The sequence below is a fragment of the Cardiocondyla obscurior genome, linkage group LG20, assembly GCF_019399895.1.
Source record: "Cardiocondyla obscurior isolate alpha-2009 linkage group LG20, Cobs3.1, whole genome shotgun sequence".
NCBI lineage: Eukaryota > Metazoa > Arthropoda > Insecta > Hymenoptera > Formicidae > Cardiocondyla > Cardiocondyla obscurior.
In genome coordinates this window covers 4,656,033-4,676,832 of record NC_091883.1, presented here as the reverse complement: position 1 = coordinate 4,676,832, position 20,800 = coordinate 4,656,033, and the positions used below count along the sequence as shown (strand labels likewise).

The window sequence follows — 20,800 nt, the reverse complement described above, 5'->3', positions numbered from 1 at the left end:
CGATAGGGTTGCGCTCCACGAGAAGCGCATCGCGGCAAATAAAAATCGCGATCGAGAGGACGCGTCGGATTTTCGTCCAGCGACGTACCGCAATGCAATCGCGCTGCTCACCTGGCTGCGAGGTACGAACGAATCTGTCGCTCGTTGTTCCTCTCACGTGCCATTGCAGTCCGGACTCGTTACGGTTACGATCGCGGTGCGGTTTGACGAGGCGAAGGTAATATTTCGAGGAATTTCATTTCTTTATTGCAGCTACCACTGGCGAGTTATCGTACACGTCCACCGTGTTTTTGCTTTATGTCGCGCGTAGCCTATTGTATTCACGGTTTGATAACAGTTTCCGTGATTTTACGTATGCCATCTCGCGCTTGAGAGAGCCATTTCGAAACGTGCGATGATTGTAATAACTATAACATTATGTTACGACGCGTACCTATTTTGTTATACTTTACTTTAATTTCATAAACAATTACAATATTAATGCAATTGTTTTAATGGAGTTTTATCATTTTAAACCTTACATTTTATATTAATTTCCTGTCCGTTGGCAGCAATAATTGCTTAAACAAAATTATTTTAATTTGATTACTTAAAATTATTTTACGTATTAATTGCTTTTTCAAATTGGATTGCTAGTTTGCGTAGCTCTACTTAAACGCGCTTGCAACTCCTTTATTTGAGAGATAGCCGCAATATCGACAAATGGACAGTCGAATAATTCTGCGGAAAAAAGTGAACGTTTCAGCTGTTTTTCATCGGAAAAAGCGGACATCGTCGTGCTGTTTAGACAGATCTGTTATTCACGTTGCATCGTCGATTGGCTATACGTCAATGCATCGGGTAAGCCAGGACGAATTTTCGATCGGATGAAATTTCGACCTATGCGTCGGCGACTACCAGTCAACATTGCAATCGTACTGCAATTAACTATCGTTCAACGTAGCGCCGAAAGAGTTGGATAGATACAGGTTGCAAGGAGAAAGTTTCAGAGAACAAAAAAAGACTCGTGACGGGTTAATATTACACGTGTGCCCTCCCTTCTCTCCCCTTTTTTTCGCAACTCATTTCCTTTCCTTTCTCGCAGCCGTGCAAAAGCAAGACAGGATTGGTAAAATGAATCGTATCGCCCCAGGGAAACGTATTTTTCATATTTTATTCTCGCTGCTCTTTACCGTCGTCTCTTTTTTTTTATCCCGGTTTGATTTGAACCCATTCCCGTCGAAGTTGCGGGCGGGGCACGCATACAGCGGTCCCGCAGCCGCTTCTAACGCGAAGAGCGCCTAAAGGAGAGCGCGGGAATTACAGGGAGGGAAAAGAAACGTGAGGAAATTTGCGCGTCTCTCGCCCGGAATGATGAATGAGCCGCTTTATCCATTCTACTCTCGGATATCGCTCCGACTATTAAAAGAAAAGAGACGCGCGCTCGCGAAATTCAGGGAACGTGACGCCCGCCTTTCGTTTGCAATTCCGCGCGTGTTCCGCCGCTGTTGTTGCTGACTTTCGGCATAAAATATTCATCGCCGGCGTATGATTTAAATAATACAAGGACGTTTGCGCCGACGAAAGCGGCCTCGGTCTACTCGGTGCCGCGAGTCATCCTCGAGGAAGCACAAATTTCGTTACGGTTAATCCCTTCGTCGTTTCGATACTTTCCTCGGTTCGATGAACCCGGCTTTTGCGGCAGGTCGATAGCGGATGATCCGGCGCGGATGCAGGCCGCCCTCGAAGAAAATGGAGAGGCATCGTTCGTGTACAACTAATCTCGAGTATGTGTGCACCGATATCAGGGCGAAGTTATTAAAGGACCGGCGATTTCGCGGCCGTGAATCTCGAGGAAACCAACACGGGGAAACACAATTTTCCGACAATATGCTTTTCCAGCGAGACGAGAGGCAATCAGGCGTCACTTAAGTGCACGATCGTTCGCTTTATGATCTCGTGGCGAGGCACCGCTTGGAGCGACGAGATTGAACGATCCGCGAAAAGCTCGATCGTCGCCCGCGCGGTATATTTTCCTTCGGACCATCCGGACGGTCCTTTACGAAATGCACCTCGTAATTTCGTTACACGTTCGTTTACTGCCGGCCGTCGAACGCGTTGTAGTTGAGCGATTTCCCCCGCGCCGCCTCCGAATTTATTACCTGTATCAGCAATGCAAATGAAGACGTATGTGCGTGGCGACTGCGAGCTGCACATACGCACGTACACGCGTAACAAATTGAACATAACGTATATAATATATAATACGCGTCACACCGATACGCATTTATATTTATTGACTAAAACTCGCCAATGCAAATGGACTCTCACATGCATAACGTATGCCCGCGTGTGTATGTCATATCCACGGTCTAATTCAAAATTTATTCATAGGATAATCTTGTGGAAACGGATAGGCGCGTATCCGGGCGTAATGTATATTTGAATATTTATATACAATAGGTCTAGAATATTAATCGCGATGTGGGTTTTAGCTGGGTTTGCACAGTTACGCTCGCGTCAAGGGGCGAAATTTGACGTGCGCGTTGAGGAATCGCGCCGCCTATTTATCTGCGCCTGGAAATTTCGCATCCGCGACGAAAGCCTTCGCGGCTAATCGCCTCGTCACTCCGCGATGCCCGAGAGTTATCGAATCGGGAACAATTGATAATTGTTTTATAATTGCAAGTCTACCTCGCCGCGAGCGAACAATCGCGGTTTAGATAAACGAAGCCGGAGGGGGAAGAAGGGAAAGGAGCACTTATCTCGTAACAGGCGGCGAGACAGAAAGATGTAACGGGAGTAGTTTACTGCTTAATCGGAGTTCCTCGAGCGGGTTCTCCAACTACTCCAATTAACTCGCCGTGAAATCCGATTGTGAACGGGCTCGAGGATAAATTCGGTGCGATATCGATTAACCGTCCGACTTGTCAGATCGCGACAGTGAGTTAAAGATCTCTTTGCCGCTTTCTAAAGGCTCGTTCCGTTAATTACGGCGCGACACGGAGGACAATCGTTCTCACGGGCGGGTTGGAGTCTCTGATATCGCGCGAGAACGCCGATCCGGCCGATCGCGGACAAATAGAACTCAGCGTGCGGATTTTACGGGACAGTTTAAGCTCGTTCAGCGAGCGTTTAACGCGAGATTGACCGACGCAGTTTGCGCCGCGGAGAGAATCGCTACGGTCGTTCAGGGTCCCGCGCAGGAAGCGGCCGAGGGCCTTGATGGGCGTCGTTATGCCTTCGTGAATGGCTATGAGACAAATTACATTGTAGGCGGCACGGGGACTAGGTGCGGGGAATATTTTTATAAGTTCGGCCTTTTAACTGGGGAGAAAAACAAAGGCCTGCACGCCGACCCACGCCTAGGAGATCGTTCAGGATTGTTATGTTAATTGTATTTTATCTCTTGCGCGTATTTTTCTTTTATAACATTATAACTTTTTTTTTTTTTTTTAATACAAATTAAAGTGGCATTTGTCGCTATCTTTTCGCCGTGTAAACTGGCTCCTCGTCGAGCTCGTATTTGTATTTGCCGAAGGGCTGCTGGTTGTGGATATTGTTCGCTGCCAGATTCGCGTACACACGAGGGTTGCGCGGTCCGGGCACGTAACGCCCGTATCGGGAAAGAACGAGGGCTAAAACGGGATTGAGGGGTGGATGCACTTTGCTGTTGTACCCATCGTCGTTCAAGGTACTCCCGAGAAAGTGATCGAGAGCTTTGATGACGGCCGTCATGTCCTGCGGCTGTCGATGATAATATGACGGCTCAACTTTTCCGCGATACGGCGAACTATCGTCATCATCCAGGTCGTCCGTCAGGTATCCGCCGACTGCTTCAATGTTCTGATAGGCGAATCGTTGAGGTACGTCGCGGTGATACTCCCGGATACTTCGAGCTCCTGATAACGTTGGCGTCGTCGTCGTTGTCGTAGTCGTTGTCGTCGTTAGTTGCGACAGAGACGACGGAGACGTATTTGGCACTTTTGCCGAAAGCCAAACGTCGTCCTGATAAACTTCCGTAGGAAATCTTTAAATATCGAAGAAAATATAGTTAAAAAATATAAGAATTATCAATACTTTTGGCAAAAATCTATTATTTTTTTAATAATACTAGAACAAATCATGCGCGCGCTATTTTTCAATTTAATTTAATTTTTATTTTCTAAGAGATGTTTTACTAAATTAAAAAAAAAAAAAACCTGGATTGTTCTAGTCTCCTATCTTAAAAGTTTGATGCGTTACACATGAATTAGTTATTTAATTGCCCAAAGATAAATAAAGTTGAAAAAAAAAAAAAAAAAAATTTAAATAGACTAAAAAATAAAATATAATTATAAAGGCTGGTTAGCCTAATGCCTATGGTACTAGTCTAGTGTCCGGAGGGCGCGGGTTCGAATCCCGACGTGATAATTTATTTAAAAAAAAAAAAAAAAAAAAAAAAAATAAAGAATTTATTTCGCGTGACGTCACTAATGTCGATGTACACTTTAACTCAGAGTTGTTTTCTGGTCACTGAGTTAGAGTTAAGTTTTAAAGCTCGGAGAACAAAAAAAAAAAAAAACGATTTTGCACTTAAAATTAATTAATTATTTCATGCAACGTTCGGTGCATGGTGAACGGTTACCAGTAATTTAAGGACTGAGTTATTTAACTGTACTTAGAACTACAATGTTTAAACGTGTAAGGGAGGAAAAAAAATTAATTTTGCACGCTTTAAATTTAATCTATTATATATCTTACACAGAAAAAAAAATTTTTTTTTTTTTCTGTGTAAGATATATAATAGATTAAATTTAAACGTGTAAGTGAGGAAAAAAAATTAATTTTGCACGCTTTAAATTTAATCTATTATATATCTTACACAGAAAAAAAAAAATTTTTTTTTTTTTCTGTGTAAGATATATAATAGATTAAATTTAAACGTAAGAGGAAAAATTATTGCACGCTTTAAATTTAATCTATTATATATCTTACAAAAAAAATTTTTTTTTTTTTCTGTGTAAGATATATAATAGATTAAATTTAAAGCGTGCAAAATTAATTTTTTTTCCTCACTTACACGTTTAAACATTGTAGTTCTAAGTACAGTTAAATAACTCAGTCCTTAAATTACTGGTAACCGTTCACCATGCACCGAACGTTGCATGAAATAATTAATTAATTTTAAGTGTGCAAAATCGTTTTTTTTTTTTTTTTTTTTGTTCTCCGAGCTTTAAAACTTAACTCTAACTCAGTGACCAGAAAACAACTCTGAGTTAAAGTGTACATCGACATTAGTGACGTCACGCGAAATAAATTCTTTTTTTTTTTTTTTTTTTTTTTTTTTTTTTTAAATAAATTATCACGTCGGGATTCGAACCCGCGCCCTCCGGACACTAGACTAGTACCATAGGCACTAGGCTAACCAGCCTTTATAATTATATTTTATTTTTTAGTCTATTTAATTTTTTTTTTTTTTTTTTTTTTTTTTCTTACAACTTTATTTATCTTTGGGCAATTAAAAAACTAATTCATGCGTAATGTATCAACCTTTTAAAATAAGAGGATTTTTATATTAAGTATCATAATTAAAAATTAACGATTCCAATACCTTTGAGGCCCCGTTCGCAATTTTTGTCTACGTTTGCTTGAAGTCGACGCGGATTGAAGTCCCGGTTGACGCTCTCTTAGTAGATCTCTGGCAGACGCTAATTTTCCTAGGTCACTGTTAATCACACGATCGTCGTACTGATGATTCGGGTGCTTCATAAGTGGAGAGCTCGTAGCCGGTAGATAATCGTATCGTAAACGCGGTACGTTCGTCGGACTTAATGACGACTTGGTCACCAATATAGCACTTGTCAGGTAGACACGTATCACCTACATTCATGCAAGGATTTGAAGTCTGTTAGTTGCGCTCGCGTCTGTCTTTCGAAAACGCATTCCCGTCGTGCCATTCCGGTATATAGCGGCACAACGCCAGACTCGTTTTAGGACCCAGGGTCGATGTACCAAAGCACCCTAGGCGAAAATGTATTATACGAGCCAACAGCCAAGTTCACGGCACCGATAGCGTATTTCGAGACTATCTAACCTCTTCGGGAGATTCTTACTCCGCGACAAGAAAAATCACATTTAATATAAATAATGATAATTAAATGTCAACTTCGCGTATCGAATTATATTAAAATGCAAATGCAAAATATAAACGATACTAATAATAATATAATATAATAGTATTATAATAAATGTAATCTCTCATTCATTAAAAAAAATAAAAAAGAAAAAAAAACAAGAGCACAATTATTACAGAATCAAAGATACGCGTCACGATGAGAAATCACACGTTTTAATTTATGATTTTTATTTATTATTTATGTAACTATTTTCTTTACAATTTATTTTACGGCGGCATCACTGTTATATTAATTTAAGACAATGAGTAATTACTCCTGTTAGTTATCACCGCGCGCGCAGTTTCGCGAACTAAATACGCCGCGAGACGCGATAAACTCGAGTGTTTCGAAACTCTCGTTACCAGACAGACAATGCCGATTTTCTTAGCGACCGCCATCCTCCTTCTAATTCGTAAAAAGGACTAAAACGGCGGCACGCACTTCGCTCGCCATTTATACAATGTGCCGCCGTGTCTGCTTAAGAGCCAAGTCTTGTCCTGGCCAGGAAATGCGTAGAGCGAGGCTGCTCTCGTCTCTGTTCTTTACACGGAAATTTCTACGCTTTCCCCTGTCTTTCCCGAGCACGAGCCTGTATGTGCGTCACTCGCGTGAATTGCGAGACGTTATTAGAAACTTTCCTTTTGTCTTCAAGCCGCGAGACGAATGCCGCGTGACGAATAACTTGTGTTTCATTTAAATTTCTTTTGTCACTTCGTTGTCGAAACGAGGGACTTTTGTAATTCCGACATACTTTCGAATTTGAGTCGAAAGTATTTTTTTATTAATTCCTTAAAGTATTATTTTTATTATTATTTAATTAATTAATTTTTTATTAAAGAAAAATTTAATTGGAATTATTATGAAATAATTCATATTAATTGTTGATCGAGTCAAAGTCGAGACAGTAAAATAATTGCCGAGAAATTCCATTTAGCTGAAAGCCGCATAACTTTGCAACAATTGCCTAACAATTAAAATAGAAAATAATAAAGATATTGATTTTTACGTCGGTCAAATGATAAACCCGACAAGATGGCGAGTTGCTTGACAATGTTATACAGTTCTCACTTTATCATCAGAGTGCGCTACGTTACGGTCGATGTATATTTTTGTGCTCTTTCAGTAGCATACTAATGATTAAAAAATACTAAGATCAGAAATTATACCTGTATGATATGCGACCCTTTGTAGCTTTATCAACCCACCGCTCATACACGATTTAGAAAAAAAAAAAAATTATCTAAGAAAAAATATACAATTAATTTTCTTTTTTAATTAAAGACTAAAAATTGCTGCTAGCATTACATAACTTTTTTTGTTTTTCTTGGTGAAAAAGAAAGGAGAACCGCTTCGAAACATTTATAATATAGTGAACGGAATTGGAAATACTCGTTGCAACATAGTTCGAGGTTACGTTCGTTCATATAGAGGCGCCCGTGAATAAATTGGAGGCTAGGGATTCTAAATACCGCATTTCTTAACCAATGGAACGGTCTAATACAAACATAAGAACTCGCATAGTGAGGAACGCTTATCGTCTTCCCGCCAATTTCTGTCAGTCTTGTTTCGCCATCAGGCACAATTTATCCGCATTTATTCGCAAGTATTTTTGTCGTGATAATTATTTAAAAATATGGACGCTGCTGCAGCTCCGCAAGCCACCCGAGTACTCGTGCGAGATGACATTGGTTTTAAGTGTCAGAGGCTGTTTCAAGATTTTTTGGAGAGGTAATCCTTATTTTATAGGCTGAATTGTTTCAACACTTAGTTTTACTGACTTTATATTGTCACAGATTTAAGGAGTTTGGGGCCGTTAAATATTTGGAACCAGCTAAAGAACTCATTAGTCCAGAACGCTGTACCCTAGACGTGCTTTTTGATGATACAGAATCATTCAATCAAGTGCTTGCCACAACTATAGTTGAAGAATACTACAGGTTGCATAATTAGCGATTTATTTCTTTTTTATTTATGAAAAATTTGAGGTAATGAGAGTCTTTTTTGTTTTGTTTTAGAGTATATCCATATTTATGTCAGGCAGTGAGCAACTTTGTTAAAGATGTAGGAAACTTAGAAAAGGACAAGAAATGTTATGTTAGCTTTACTGATGTGCCTATTAGACGCAAATTAAGAGAATTGAACACATCACAGTTGGGTACTTTGACTTGCATATCTGGTCAGGTAGTACGTACACATCCTGTTCATCCAGAATTGATTCTTGGCACATTTATTTGTATGGATTGTAATGCTTATATTAAAAATGTGGAACAACAATTTAAGGTGTGTATATATTCAATATTTATACTATACAAGATTTAATTAATTACAATTTTTGTTCAGTTATTTTTAATTTTTATTTTTTTTTAGTTTACAAATCCAACAATCTGTTCTAACCCAGTATGTAGCAACAGGCGTCGCTTTCTTTTGGATGTAGATAATTCAACATTTGTTGACTTTCAAAAAGTGAGAATTCAAGAAACACAAGCTGAACTACCACGAGGCTCTATACCTCGTTCTGTTGAAGTTATTTTAAGATCTGAGATTGTCGAAACGGTACAGGCTGGTGACAGGTAGATTTTAAAATATATAAGTATATTCTAACAATTGAAACTATAAATCTAAATCTCACAAGATTTTTTTTATTTTTACAGATATGATTTTGCAGGGACTCTTATAGTAGTGCCAGATATAGGAGCACTAACTTTACCAAGTGCTAAAACAGAAATTGGACCAAAAAATAGAAATAATGACCAGCGGGATGGATTATCTGGTCTTAAAGCACTCGGAGTAAGAGAACTAACGTACAAAATGGCATTTCTGGCCTGCAGCGTTACTAATACAAGTTCAAGAGTAAGCAAAAAGAGATTAAGAGATTAAATTGTTGTACAATTGTCGCTTTTTCACGATATCGATTGATTTAGTTCATTTCGTGCCGCGTCTAATTAATTTTATTTGCAGTTTGGAGGAACAGACGCAATGGAAGAAATTTCGCAAGAAGCGATGAAGAAACAAATGTCGGAAGCAGAATGGAATCGTATCTACGAGATGAGTCGCGATAAAAATCTATATACGAATATTGTTTCCAGTCTATTTCCCGCTGTATTCGGCAACGACGAAATTAAAAAGGGAATCACACTGATGTTTTTTGGCGGTGTAGCCAAAACAACAGAAGAACTCACGTCGCTAAGAGGAGATATTAATATTTGCATTGTGGGCGATCCCAGTACCGCAAAATCGCAATTTCTTAAATGTGTAGCCGATCTCTCGCCGAGAGCAGTTTACACGTCTGGAAAAGCATCGAGTGCAGCTGGTTTAACGGCTGCGGTTGTGCGAGATGAAGAATCGTCAGATTTCGTCATAGAAGCTGGAGCGTTAATGCTCGCGGATCACGGAATATGTTGTATCGATGAATTCGACAAAATGGATCCAAAGGATCAGGTCGCGATTCACGAAGCTATGGAACAACAGACTATTTCGATAACTAAGGTACTTATAATTTGTACAATATATAGAAAACTTTACATTACAGCGCACGTATGTTTCTAGGCCGGTGTTAGAGCAACTTTAAATGCTCGAACTTCTATATTAGCGGCAGCAAACCCCGTTGGCGGAAGATATGACAGAAGAAAATCATTACAGCAAAATATTTTATTAACTGCCCCCATTATGTCGAGATTTGATTTGTTCTTTGTACTGCTGGACGAATGTAGCGAACTTGTCGATAACGCAATTGCCAAAAGAATCATAGATTTACATTGTGATAATTCAGATGAAATTCAGGTCGTATATGAACAAGACGAGATTATTAGATATATTAATTTTGCTAAACAGTTCAAACCCATTTTAAGTAAGGTAAAATAAATAAAAATAAATTTTTTAATTTATTATATTAAGTCAAACCTTTACTAATTTTATTAAATTTGTGTAGGAAGCTGCTGATCTTTTAGTCGAAAATTATACTTCTCTCAGGCAAAAGACAGGTAGTGGAAGTGGTAAATGGAGAGTTACTGTGAGACAGTTGGAAAGCATGATTAGATTGTCCGAGGCATTAGCAAAAATAGAATGCATGGACGAAGTGACAGTGAAGCACGTCAAAGAAGCGAAACGATTGTTACAAAAAAGTATAATTACGGTGGAACAACCTGATGTAGATCTCGATGAAGGCGTAAATGACGCAGACACGGGAATGGATACTCATGACCCATTTTTTGCGGAAGCATCAAGAAGTGAAGAAAATGATAAAGCACCGTCTTCAACACGTATGCATAATTTTTTCATTTCATAATGTATGTACAACTGTTACATTGATATTTACTGTAACATTTATTTTTCTCAATTGTTTAGCATCTGATGAAACATCGCGCGAAGTGCCAAAGAAAAAATTAACCATGTCTTACGAGGAGTATAAGAATCTGTCGAATATGTTAATTCTTTATATGAGAAGCGAAGAAAATCGTGCCGAAAGTGAAGGTACTTTTACTATTGTATTATCACATACGATAGAAATAAGTATCGATCTTTATCATTTTTAATTATATCTATTTGTTAATTAAATATTTTTTAACAGACGACAACAAAGGTGGGATACGGAAATCCGAATTAATTGCGTGGTATCTTGATCAAATTCAAGATGAACTAGACTCAGAGGAAGATTTGCTAGACCGCAAAAACTTTATTGAGAAAGTTATTGACAGATTAACATATCACGTACGTATTGTAATTATAAATTTATAATGCATTTATGCTCCCAGTACTGTACTGATTGTATAATTTTACGTTTAGGATCAAATTATAATACCTTTAACGACGACTACTCTAAGAAGCAAAGATAAAGGTGATGATCTAAATGATCCTCTACTCGTTGTTCATCCTAATTACGTCATGGATCTAATTTAAGATTCGAAGTGCCTTGAAAGCGAAATGAGAAGACGATCTATCATTTTATTCGAAAACTTATACGTTTTAAGTACCTTTTTATCGTAATATATTATTATTTTTTTTACTTAAATCTTGTAAAGGTTACAAACTATATAAATATATTTTCAATTATTGACGATGATAAAAACATATTTTACATCATCATTAAAGCATTCATTTTATTTCGTTTTAGTCTATTTAAGAATCTCAACATGGGGGAGGAGTATAAAAAACTTGTTTGCTATGATCTCATATTTAACATTGTTCATATCGAGTAAACAAATAAATCAATTTGATTCTAACACTTGTCGAGATACAAGCAATATTGCAAATACGTTTTTTTTAAATTTTATTTCCTGTTTTATAAGAGCGCAAAAAATTAATTTGCTCGAGCATTGTACAATTTATTCAAGGTTCATAGAACGCATAATCTCGGCGTGTACCTATTTTTTCAGAGTAACTAATTAACATAGTATAAGTCACGATAATTAGCACAGTACTGAGTTAATTAACACGCATTTTTATGTACCCATTATGAAGGAAAACTTGTTAGAAAGCGATCAGTTCTAGGTCAGATATTGAAATCAGCTCGGCAGCTCAGCAGCTTTAGTAGCTTTAATAGCTTTCAAGCAGTTTGAATCATTTTAAGAGCGTCTACGATATTTAGAGACGTTTATAAGCACGCGATTTATTTTAAACGTAAAGAAGTATATTAAATCTTAATAAAAATTACTTTCTTAATTTTTTTTTTTTTACTGTAACACTTGCGTAATTGATTAGAATGTTTTAATTGCAATCTACAATTTTTTTACATGATACATAATAGTTTTTAGTGGTGTTTGATTAGATTGACACGCATACAGACGATCGGTGAACGACGTCATTCCTACATTCATCAGTAATTATAGTTTTAGTGCAATGAGCATATAACACGTGCCTTTACTGCTGTTTAAATGTACACAAAGTACCTACGCTAAAAATGTGTTAACTGTGCATGGTGGGAGTGCTCTGTGCAGTAATTAAAAACGTCACTTGCCATACGATTTTTATATTGCTCAACGATACGCGATGTCTGCGAAAGAGCTGCCAGTAACAGAGATACGACAAGTAAGCGTTATTCGAAATCCAATATAATGTATTATATCTGTGTAGTGAATTTGTCGAATGACGCGCAGTTCCAGTTAATATAGTTTCCCAGAATATTAATCTGTTCTGATAAATTCTATTTACGTGCCCAGTGATACGGAAAATACCCGCGAAATCATCGATTGTTTTTATCGCGAGATGCAATTTTATTTTCGACCATTCGCATCTGATTTATATCTGTCTCTGATATAAATTGGCAATTCTTCTCATTTCAAACTTTATTCGCATTTAAAATGTACGTCGTTTCTAAAATGCGGCCTTTTAGATGCAAACCTCAGGTCTGTCTCTTATAAATGATCTGACGCTTGCACTAGTTTTCCTTCTGCGAAGAGAAAAAGATAACGTAATGCGGCCAGTTCAAAAGTAAAAAGTAAATCTTTTGATTTGAAAACGGAACTTTGCAGTAGGAAGATAAAACGTCGACGTCGTTCTTAAGTTTCACACTTACAAACTTGTTTCCGCGTCGCGGCTTAGTGAGATGCCAATTTTATCGTAATCGCCAGCAGGTGATCGACAATTTAAACTTTAAAATAAATCCGACAGGAGAGAACATGGGTAGCTTTCGTGGGCGACTTTGGGATATTGAAGGAATTTTTCGCGCGCAAGGATCAGCGTGTCTGGCACGCGGTGCAGTTACTTGACGCTTTCCTACGTGGATTCGGCCAGGTAAATATAAAATCTACTTTCGACGTGGCAAATTTTAACAGCTCGTCGACACTCGTCGATAAATTAGATATGATATTATTTAGCAAAAATTATAAAGCCAAAAATAATTCTCCACGATAACTAGAATCTGAAGTACTCAGCGTTAGTTCAAGTTGCTTTTTAATACGCGGCATTTTTTTCCCTTTAATCAACGCCTGTCGACTTTAATTAACTGACCTAAATTAATTAAATTGCAGATCGTTTTTGCGAATAACCCTCTCAGCGGGCTGTTGATAATAGTCACCCTAGCTGTGGTAACGCCAGGTACGCTGGCGTTGTCCGCGACCACCGCCGGCCTTGGCCTCCTACTGTCCGTGGTATGTTTTATTAATTATTAGCCGGTGGTGTCAAGCGGTCTGTTCCTGCCAAAAGGATGTAACACACTTTTTGCCGCATTGCGCTCGAGAGGCGGGCACCCGTTTCCGCCATCGTCGTCCTATTCATACGCGACGGTGCATCGTGGCGAACGCTATCTCTTTTTCATCTCTTTGGACTTAATGGACCGTTTGCGTGCACCCCGGGAAAAATCACTGCAATGCGGCACGTCGCTTTTCGCCCGGCGGCGGCCCCGAAGAAGGCACCGGCGCGGAAGTTCCGTCGCGATTCCTGTTGCGGAATTCCGCGCGCTCGAGGCCGCGCTTAAGAACGTTCTTCCTACTTTGCAGCTTATACGCGAGCCCGACGTCATCGTGGAAAATGGATTAAGCGTTTACAACCCTCTGCTAGTCGGGGCGGTGTCGTACGGCCTAGTACCGGAGATTTACGGACGCTTCGACTCTTTCAGCCTCCTCCTCGTGCTCCTAGCGACGATACTTAGGTACGCTCGATTATATTTCACGTTAACGCGGTATTTAGAAAGTGTTCTACGGCGGCGAGAGAGCCGCAAATGCCGCAGCTGTCGTAAATTACGCGATTAAATAAATCCGGAGTGCACAGCGGTAGGAAAATGATAAACGATAAATACGCTTCCGGGAATAATGTTCGAGCGAACGGCGGCGATACCGGTCGCCGGGTACGCGCGTAAAATAATTCTGTATGCATAAACACATTATTTATTTATAAATAAATTGCATCTTGATGGTGACGCTTAATTAAGCTAAAATACACGCAAATTAATGTAAATTAATGTTGATAATTGCGCTATATTGCCGGAGAGAATGGGTGGTTTTGCTCACGGCGGCATAATGAATGCCTTAAGCCGAGGAACTTTGTGAGCGTTACGTGTAACGTTATAAGTTCAGACAACCCGCGGATAGAATGGGGAAGCGTGGAAGCTAGCGGAAAACGCTTGACGACAGTTTCGGCTTGTGATTCGAGTAAGATATCTGGAATAATTCGTGACAGTAGATTACGCGGCAAACCGAATTAGACGGAGTTAGCTCGGAGTTGACTCGTCATCCGCGTCGCGATAACGTACGCAATTTCAACAGCTCCTGGTTAACATTTTCCAGTGTTTATCTTTCGCGGTCTCTGAGAAGCGATGAATTCTCGTGCACAACCTGGCCGTTTAACTTGGTGGAATTTACATTGATTTTCGCCCTCATGACGCAAAATGGCGCGAACCTGGCAACCGAATCTATGGAACCGATGCTGGAAATGGTAAATCAATTTCACGCACGCAATACTTTTTTAATGACTAAGAAGGCGTTACGCTATTACGCAATTAACTGAAAAAAATTTTATTACAAAGCTATTGCCGTTGAAACAAATTTAAATGGTATGGAATTAATTAACTTTCAAAAATTAGAAGCTGTCAGCTGATGCTTTTTAGTAGTACTAATCTTTAAAAATATGTCTAGGTTAATAAAGAAAGACAAAAAAAACGAGGTAAGTAAAGAAAGACGCGAAGAAAAAAGAAAAATTAGCGAAACACGTCAAGGTAATTTTTTAAAATAAATGCCAGGCTCGTTCGAGACAACGAGAAGTGAGCGATCGGTACGGAATCACAATTTTATTAGGACGGTGGTGCCGAACGAGAGTAAACTTGATGAGAATGGGGCCGAGGCTTCGACACGGAATAAAATTCGCTTGGAAAAGCGGTCTCAGTATTCAGACCATACATATTTGACGTGCCTTCACGAGGGAGAATACTATCCTCCGCGGGCAGGAGCACGGCTTTTCTCCGTATTGATCAAGCTACAGCGCGAACAACTCCGCCGGCGAAAACTTGCCTCGGTTCGGATTTATTTCGCCCTAACTAGTCGCCGGCTGTTTGTTTCAGTTAAATATTGGGCAAGTTTTCTCTGAGTTTCTCTTTTTTCGCGGACGGTTTTCCGTTAGCAAACACCGCTGTGGCGGTGAAATATTTGAAAATACTGCTCAGTTGGGTGGCTCCCTTACCATGCAAATATATTAACTTCTATATGCACCGTGCAGCGAGCGCGCCGTTATTCTTGTTGTCTGGATCCCCGCGGTAACGCGAGAAATTAACTTCCACACTTCCGCACGGTCAAGCTACGCGATTCCCACGTGCTGGGTGACGTCTAATCCCGAACAGGAAGATGAAAATGTACCGCTGAGCGAAGGAGAAAAGGGAACGCGCCGTTTTCTTTCTCGGGAAGTTTCTTCTCTCTCGCGTTGCAAAAATTTACGACCGAACTCGAATGACGCGCGGTGGAACGTAAATTATTCTCTCCGCGTGACGTATACTTGGTCGTAAAATAGTTTGATCTTACTATAGACCGGTCGAGCGACTAGCCGCGTACGTTTCCCTATCACACGCGAGTTATTGTGTAAAACTGTCTTCATTGTTTTCAGGACAATGCAACAAGTGAGACGACGACGACAGCGGACGGCGCCGGGTTCTACGAGCAGAATGCGACCACCGGTTACGTCGACTGGGGAATGGTACAGTTTACTCATGTTCTACTTTTTCGAACTTTGCGCACTTGACTTCGCGCGTATTAGCATCTCGAGGGCCTCGAGGAGTGCTACAAGACTTCATTAGTTACGCGGCTTTCCCCCCGAGAATTCGTGATTACTTTTCGAATTGTGAAAACGTGCTTACCCGAGGACAAATCTTATTATACATAAAGCGCTTCAACAAGCCTATCTTTTCAGTCGTTTGCACAAACGCAATCTTTGGCTCCACCGAGTTTCTCATACACAGCCTTGTTAAAGGGAAGATTAAAAATTAGGGGAAGGAAAATAAATTTGCATTTCTTAAATAAAATGATAACACGAGGCTTTGTTGAGTAACAGGATCTGTTTTACGTTCGGAATACCCGTGCGTTTCAAAGACGCATAAAAATAAAACGGGAGTAAATGTATATGCGCTTCTGTTGCTCGAGGGAACGCCGCGGAAGACATATAAATGGAGATATCAATCTTTGTTTGCCTGCGCACAAAGTTAAATCGTGTTTCAGCTTGTACGAGGCAGCGTTGTCTCCGCATCGCAGCTGTTTGGAGTCGATAATGTAGCCCTTGGCTCCATTATGTATCTGGCAATGCTAATATATTCGCCCGTGACGACCGCGTTTTCGTACTTCGGCGCTTTCTGCGGAACGTACGCGGGTAACTAAAATTAATTTTTATACACACGCATACGCGCGCAAAAAAAAAAAAAAAATGAAGAGGAGAAATGAGAGAATCATCGATCTCGGGTCGCATTTAAGTGTTCGTTTAATGGGGCGTACGGAGTGATTAAGCTTCACGACGCAAGTTCTCTCGAAGACCGAAGGCGAGAGCACTTAGCTCGAGACAAAAGCGCGCGGAGTGCAAATTATTGTCATTAACATGACTTTTTCAGCCTTGGAACTAGGGGCGGACAGGCTCAGGGCTTACAGCGGCATGTGGGGATACAATAGCCTTCTGACCGGGGCTGCTCTGGGAGGTAATCTGCTCGTACTGAACGGCCAGACGGCCGTTGCCGCTATCATGGCGATTATTTACACCCCGCTACTGCAGTACACCTTAGAATCGTTATTCGCAAACGTGAGACCTAGACTACTTTCCTTCCGCTCGATTCGACGCTCCGCGAGTACTTTGAACGCTTTCGTTAATATTTCAGAAGCAGCTACCGGTGCTGACGTTGCCGTTTGTAATAGCGACTTCGCTGTTTCTAAAATTAAGCGACGGTAAGGAGGATCCAATATTTCCATGGCCCGTATCGATTACCTTCCCCGAGAAACAGCGTCATCATTATCTCACCCGTCGCGCGGCATTTCGAGAGGTACGTATCACCCTCGATTTCGTATGCCCTTTCGGAGGACTCCCGCGCCTTTTTCGTTCTAGACCCTAAACGTAAAATTTTATATTCGCGACGATGGAGGTCGAGATAAACGGCCCGCTTTATCACCGCGGAGTTTATCGAGTTCCATCCTACCCGAAGCCGATTTGTGGGTGAAACTTTTCCTACAATAAGATGGTTCGCAGAATCCATCAGAACCACGCCCTACAAAAAGCGCAGAAATTGATTTCTGCCCTACTCCTAGGTTGACCGAATTGTATTGACAAGTTGCAAAGTAAAAAAAAAAAAAAGAAAGAAAGAACAAATAAAAAATAAATAAATTAATAAACTGATTGCTTATTTGAATTTATAATATCGCGATTGTAATTGATATTGTTGGGAAAAATTAAATTTGCAATATTAATTGATTAAACTCAAATAATTTATAATATAATAACTATTATTAATCAATTTAAAATATGCTGATTGAATTTGTGCATTGTTGCAGGAAGATGCTGCGGAAGAACTTTGAACTTGTCACGTGAAGCGAAAGAAAGCCGATTCCGTCGAATAATTAATGGTATATTCTTCCCTCCCGAATGGTTTAGAATTACTATTTAATATTATATAATAAGCACTATATTTGAATCTTTTTTGTACATCTCGATTGCTTAAAAACAATCCCCTATCTATCACTGAATATTTATACAAATGTATTCATGTATTATTTAAAAGAAACCATGCGCACACTTTGCGTGCGCTATTTTTCGGAAAGTCCCAATTCGTGCGCGTCATTATAATTGGGGACAATAATTATAATAATTTTTATATGATATTTACAATTCAGTAATCAATCGTCGACAGCAATGGTCGACAGCGTGTTACCGATTTAAGAAACACAACTACAAACTACAAAAAAAGTCATGAGACTTACCGAACTGCAGCCTCAGCGGAGTTGTTGAGTTCTGGCGGTGGCTGTAACATAAAAAAAAAAAATTATTATAGACATGTAAATTATTAATAAAATAAATAAAAAAAAAGTAGAATTTTTTATTTAACAAAGATTTTATTAAATAAATTTATCCTTACCTATGAGTTGCTCCGCCGATGCAGGATGCCCGTCCCGGGCCTGCTCCTCCACTCAGATGGGACGTGACGAGCCATCCTTCCGCGCACAAGTAACTCGCGAACACCCCGACCGTGATTTTAATCGCGAAAATTTACTATGATCACTTTCGCGCGTCTCACGTTCGGCACTCGCGTTTAGAAAAAATTCGTATATGAAAAAATGCCGACCGACTACTTAACGAACTCCCGGAACGGCCGACGAACCGACTGCGGTTCGTATAATTGTTAATCGGCGGTGACGAGACTTGTAGACACGACGGTGGGTGCAGCTGCGTCGATCTGTAACAAAAAAAAAATTAAATTAAATTATAGAGATGCTATTTAATTTTACAAGAAGAATGCACGTGCTTCTAAACGGTATATCAATTAAATAACTAAAGATAAATTTTTCCATTACGATAAGCTATTAGATTTGTATTTCACAAAAGTGATTCTTACCTCTGGGGTTGCTCCGTGGATGTACGATGCCTTTCCGAGGCCTCCTCCTCCTCTCAGAATATCAGGCAGCCTCCCGTCTGAGTGACCAGCTTCCTCTTATTGTTAGACCGTTTCAACTTCGTCCTCGCTGGTTCCCTCCAGGTTATCTGCAAACAGAAAGCCCGGATAATTAGTTAAAGCTCCGCGAGCTACGCAGCACATGTGAAATAAAGAGATCATTTCGGAGAGACGAACGCGTAAGGATATAACTTGTTTTACGAAAAGGAGATATACTCACACGTGCTCTCCTCACACAGAGAATAGGGAGGAGAAGATAGTTATCGTACCGGGCGGCTTTCGCTGTACGCAATACGCAAACGAATATTACTTCCGGCGCGGAGACATGTGCTCGCTAGGCAGTGCGTGTACGTGTGTGCTTGCGCGACCGCTGGAGAAGGACAAAGCGAGAGTGGGAGTGGTGGGGGAAAATACTTAGCGCGCGGCACGTACGCTCGCGCTCGCTTATCTCCCCTTTCCCCCCGGCTACCTATCTATTACCTTCGTTCGCTTTAAATGTAATATTTCGGATCGGGCGAAGAATCAAAGGGACCTCGTTATAATTGTAGCCAGTTTCTTGTGCCGAGAATGAGAACAGCTCGATAGAAGTATTTTTTTTTAATAGGATACTGATTGTTTTAATTGACTGACTTCACAATTTATTTCTAATCGGTCTTCAATTTATAAGTACTGTCAATTCCAGAAATACATCTTATTGAAGGAGTATCCTTTTCGATTCGGGTCGACTCACTCGCGCGGAATAGATAAAGACGTTCTTGCGAATACAGATATTATTTCAGCACGACTGATCACTAATAGAAATTATCTTATTTTATATATGTAGATAAAAGAACGATAAGATAATTCTGCAAGTATTACGTTGCCCGTGCAATTCTTTATAGCCTCGCGGCAAAAGTAATAATACATCAAAACTTTCGACAGATGCGAGATAAAAAGAAAAGTTTGCGAAGACACATGAATGCATGAGAAATTATGCATTGTACTTTCCGTGAAAAGCTCGTCTCGAGAAAAGAAGAAAAAAGGACGTAATAATATTAATTTGCCAGAATACTTCCCACTTTGGAGAAAAGACCTGATTTTTCAAGCCGCGCACGTACGCCCGGCTTTTCGTATGCAGTTCTTGCGCAAACCTTCCAGAAACGTTTCTGATATTCAGTAAGATTCTGCCCCGCGTTTCGAGATAATGGCATACGTGCTAATCGTCCTATCACGCGTGGGCGATCCTCCGGACATGACAAGACGATACATTACAGAAAGGGGTTGAATCCCTTTCTCTCGGCGGGTAGGGAAGCTTTTTCGGCGGGGTGCCTTTATTGAGCCACGAGAAGCTACAGGTCGGTCGATAAAATTTATTTCAACGCTTTTGACTGTCACGGGTTATAAATTCAATCGCCAGATTTTTCCGGAGAAGCGAAATTGTCCCAGAGGAGCCGTACACGGAGCTCGATCGCTTATTGTTATTGGATTCCGATTCGCGATTCTCACATTCGCATAAGAGCAAACGGCTATGAAATCTAAGGCAAACAGAATTCCGCGCTTGAAGAAAAGCGCCCGATTGGAACTCGTCCAAAGCGAAAAGACGACGGTGAGTAATCCGTGAGAAAGAAATTCATCCCGGGGATGTTTCGACAAAGACGAAGGCCAGCCCGAGGGCCTTTTTCGACGCTGGCCGACCTAATCAAACTAGCGAAAAGAGCGCGTCGTTGTTTCACGCGAAAACAACTGTGCCCTCGTTTTTTATTTTTCTCTTTTTTTTTCCCCGGGAAAAAAAAAAATTAATGACGAAAAGTAGAGCGAGATTCCTCGCACGATCGTTACCTTTAACGTGATTATTATACTTCACCGTTATGTTTTAGATTTAATTTGCAATTTAAAATTTTTCTAATCTTGATTGTTGGCGTTGGGCAGTGCGTTGTAACACTTTACGGCGTTGTTAAAATGCGGGATTTTATCCCCGTCCGGTGTAACAGCCAGTATCACGATCTGTCTATATGACGTAACCCGTAACTGTGTTGTTGCGGGGAGTAATAAAATGATTTATACCTCGATAAGCCTGATTTAACACGGGACCCAGATGCCTCCGCGAAGTCAGCTTTTCCTCCGC

The 20,800-nt window shown here is 40.2% G+C and overlaps 3 protein-coding genes and 1 long non-coding RNA gene across 4 annotated transcripts in view; 2 read left to right on the top strand and 2 right to left on the bottom strand.

Moving 5' to 3' along the window:
- The window catches only part of LOC139110427 (uncharacterized), a 32,313-nt gene extending 12,964 nt beyond the window's left edge, over nucleotides 1-19,349 (bottom strand). Inside the window, exons 1-3 of the long non-coding RNA XR_011546999.1 lie at nucleotides 18,640-19,349; nucleotides 18,163-18,480; nucleotides 18,008-18,048 (exon numbers count right to left, since the gene is read on the bottom strand). This is a non-coding gene — a long non-coding RNA (uncharacterized lncRNA). The remainder of the gene's footprint in view (nucleotides 1-18,007; nucleotides 18,049-18,162; nucleotides 18,481-18,639) is intronic.
- LOC139110447 (uncharacterized) lies at nucleotides 3,458-6,535 on the bottom strand. Its single transcript, XM_070670256.1, has 3 exons — nucleotides 6,500-6,535; nucleotides 5,573-5,841; nucleotides 3,458-4,009 (listed from the first exon to the last, which is right to left on the bottom strand). The coding sequence occupies exons 1-3, from the start codon at nucleotides 6,533-6,535 to the stop codon at nucleotides 3,463-3,465; spliced, it is 852 nt and encodes a 283-aa protein (XP_070526357.1). The 3' UTR covers nucleotides 3,458-3,462.
- Mcm6 (minichromosome maintenance 6) lies at nucleotides 7,601-11,206 on the top strand. The gene is made up of 11 exons (XM_070670217.1): nucleotides 7,601-7,865; nucleotides 7,931-8,074; nucleotides 8,153-8,417; nucleotides 8,505-8,707; nucleotides 8,789-8,987; nucleotides 9,096-9,623; nucleotides 9,684-9,989; nucleotides 10,066-10,396; nucleotides 10,482-10,607; nucleotides 10,705-10,844; nucleotides 10,920-11,206. The coding sequence occupies exons 1-11, from the start codon at nucleotides 7,771-7,773 to the stop codon at nucleotides 11,031-11,033; spliced, it is 2,451 nt and encodes an 816-aa protein (XP_070526318.1). The 5' UTR covers nucleotides 7,601-7,770; the 3' UTR covers nucleotides 11,034-11,206.
- On the top strand, nucleotides 12,738-18,084 carry LOC139110446 (urea transporter 1; the record flags this gene model as incomplete). The annotated part of the gene is given in 10 exon segments (XM_070670255.1): nucleotides 12,738-12,866; nucleotides 13,103-13,222; nucleotides 13,571-13,722; nucleotides 14,357-14,504; nucleotides 15,663-15,752; nucleotides 16,271-16,418; nucleotides 16,654-16,838; nucleotides 16,915-17,076; nucleotides 17,582-17,602; nucleotides 17,604-18,084. Coding segments are annotated over 10 exon segments (1,203 nt in total), but the record flags the coding sequence as incomplete, so codon positions are not given.
- Nucleotides 19,350-20,800: the final 1,451 nt, after the last annotated feature.

Excerpts from the sequence above, each read along its gene's own strand:
- LOC139110447 (XM_070670256.1), bottom strand. The coding sequence starts at position 6,535 with ATGGCGGTCGCTAAGAAAATCGGCATTGTCTGTCTG. Across the intron at positions 5,842-6,499 it reads AAATCGGCATTGTCTGTCTG|GTGATACGTGTCTACCTGAC; the intron begins GTAACGAGAGTT and ends GCATGAATGTAG. Across the intron at positions 4,010-5,572 it reads TTGCGAACGGGGCCTCAAAG|ATTTCCTACGGAAGTTTATC; the intron begins GTATTGGAATCG and ends CGATATTTAAAG.
- Mcm6 (XM_070670217.1), top strand. The coding sequence starts at position 7,771 with ATGGACGCTGCTGCAGCTCCGCAAGCCACCCGAGTACTCGTGCGAGAT. Across the intron at positions 9,624-9,683 it reads AGACTATTTCGATAACTAAG|GCCGGTGTTAGAGCAACTTT; the intron begins GTACTTATAATT and ends GTATGTTTCTAG. Across the intron at positions 10,845-10,919 it reads TTGACAGATTAACATATCAC|GATCAAATTATAATACCTTT; the intron begins GTACGTATTGTA and ends TTTTACGTTTAG.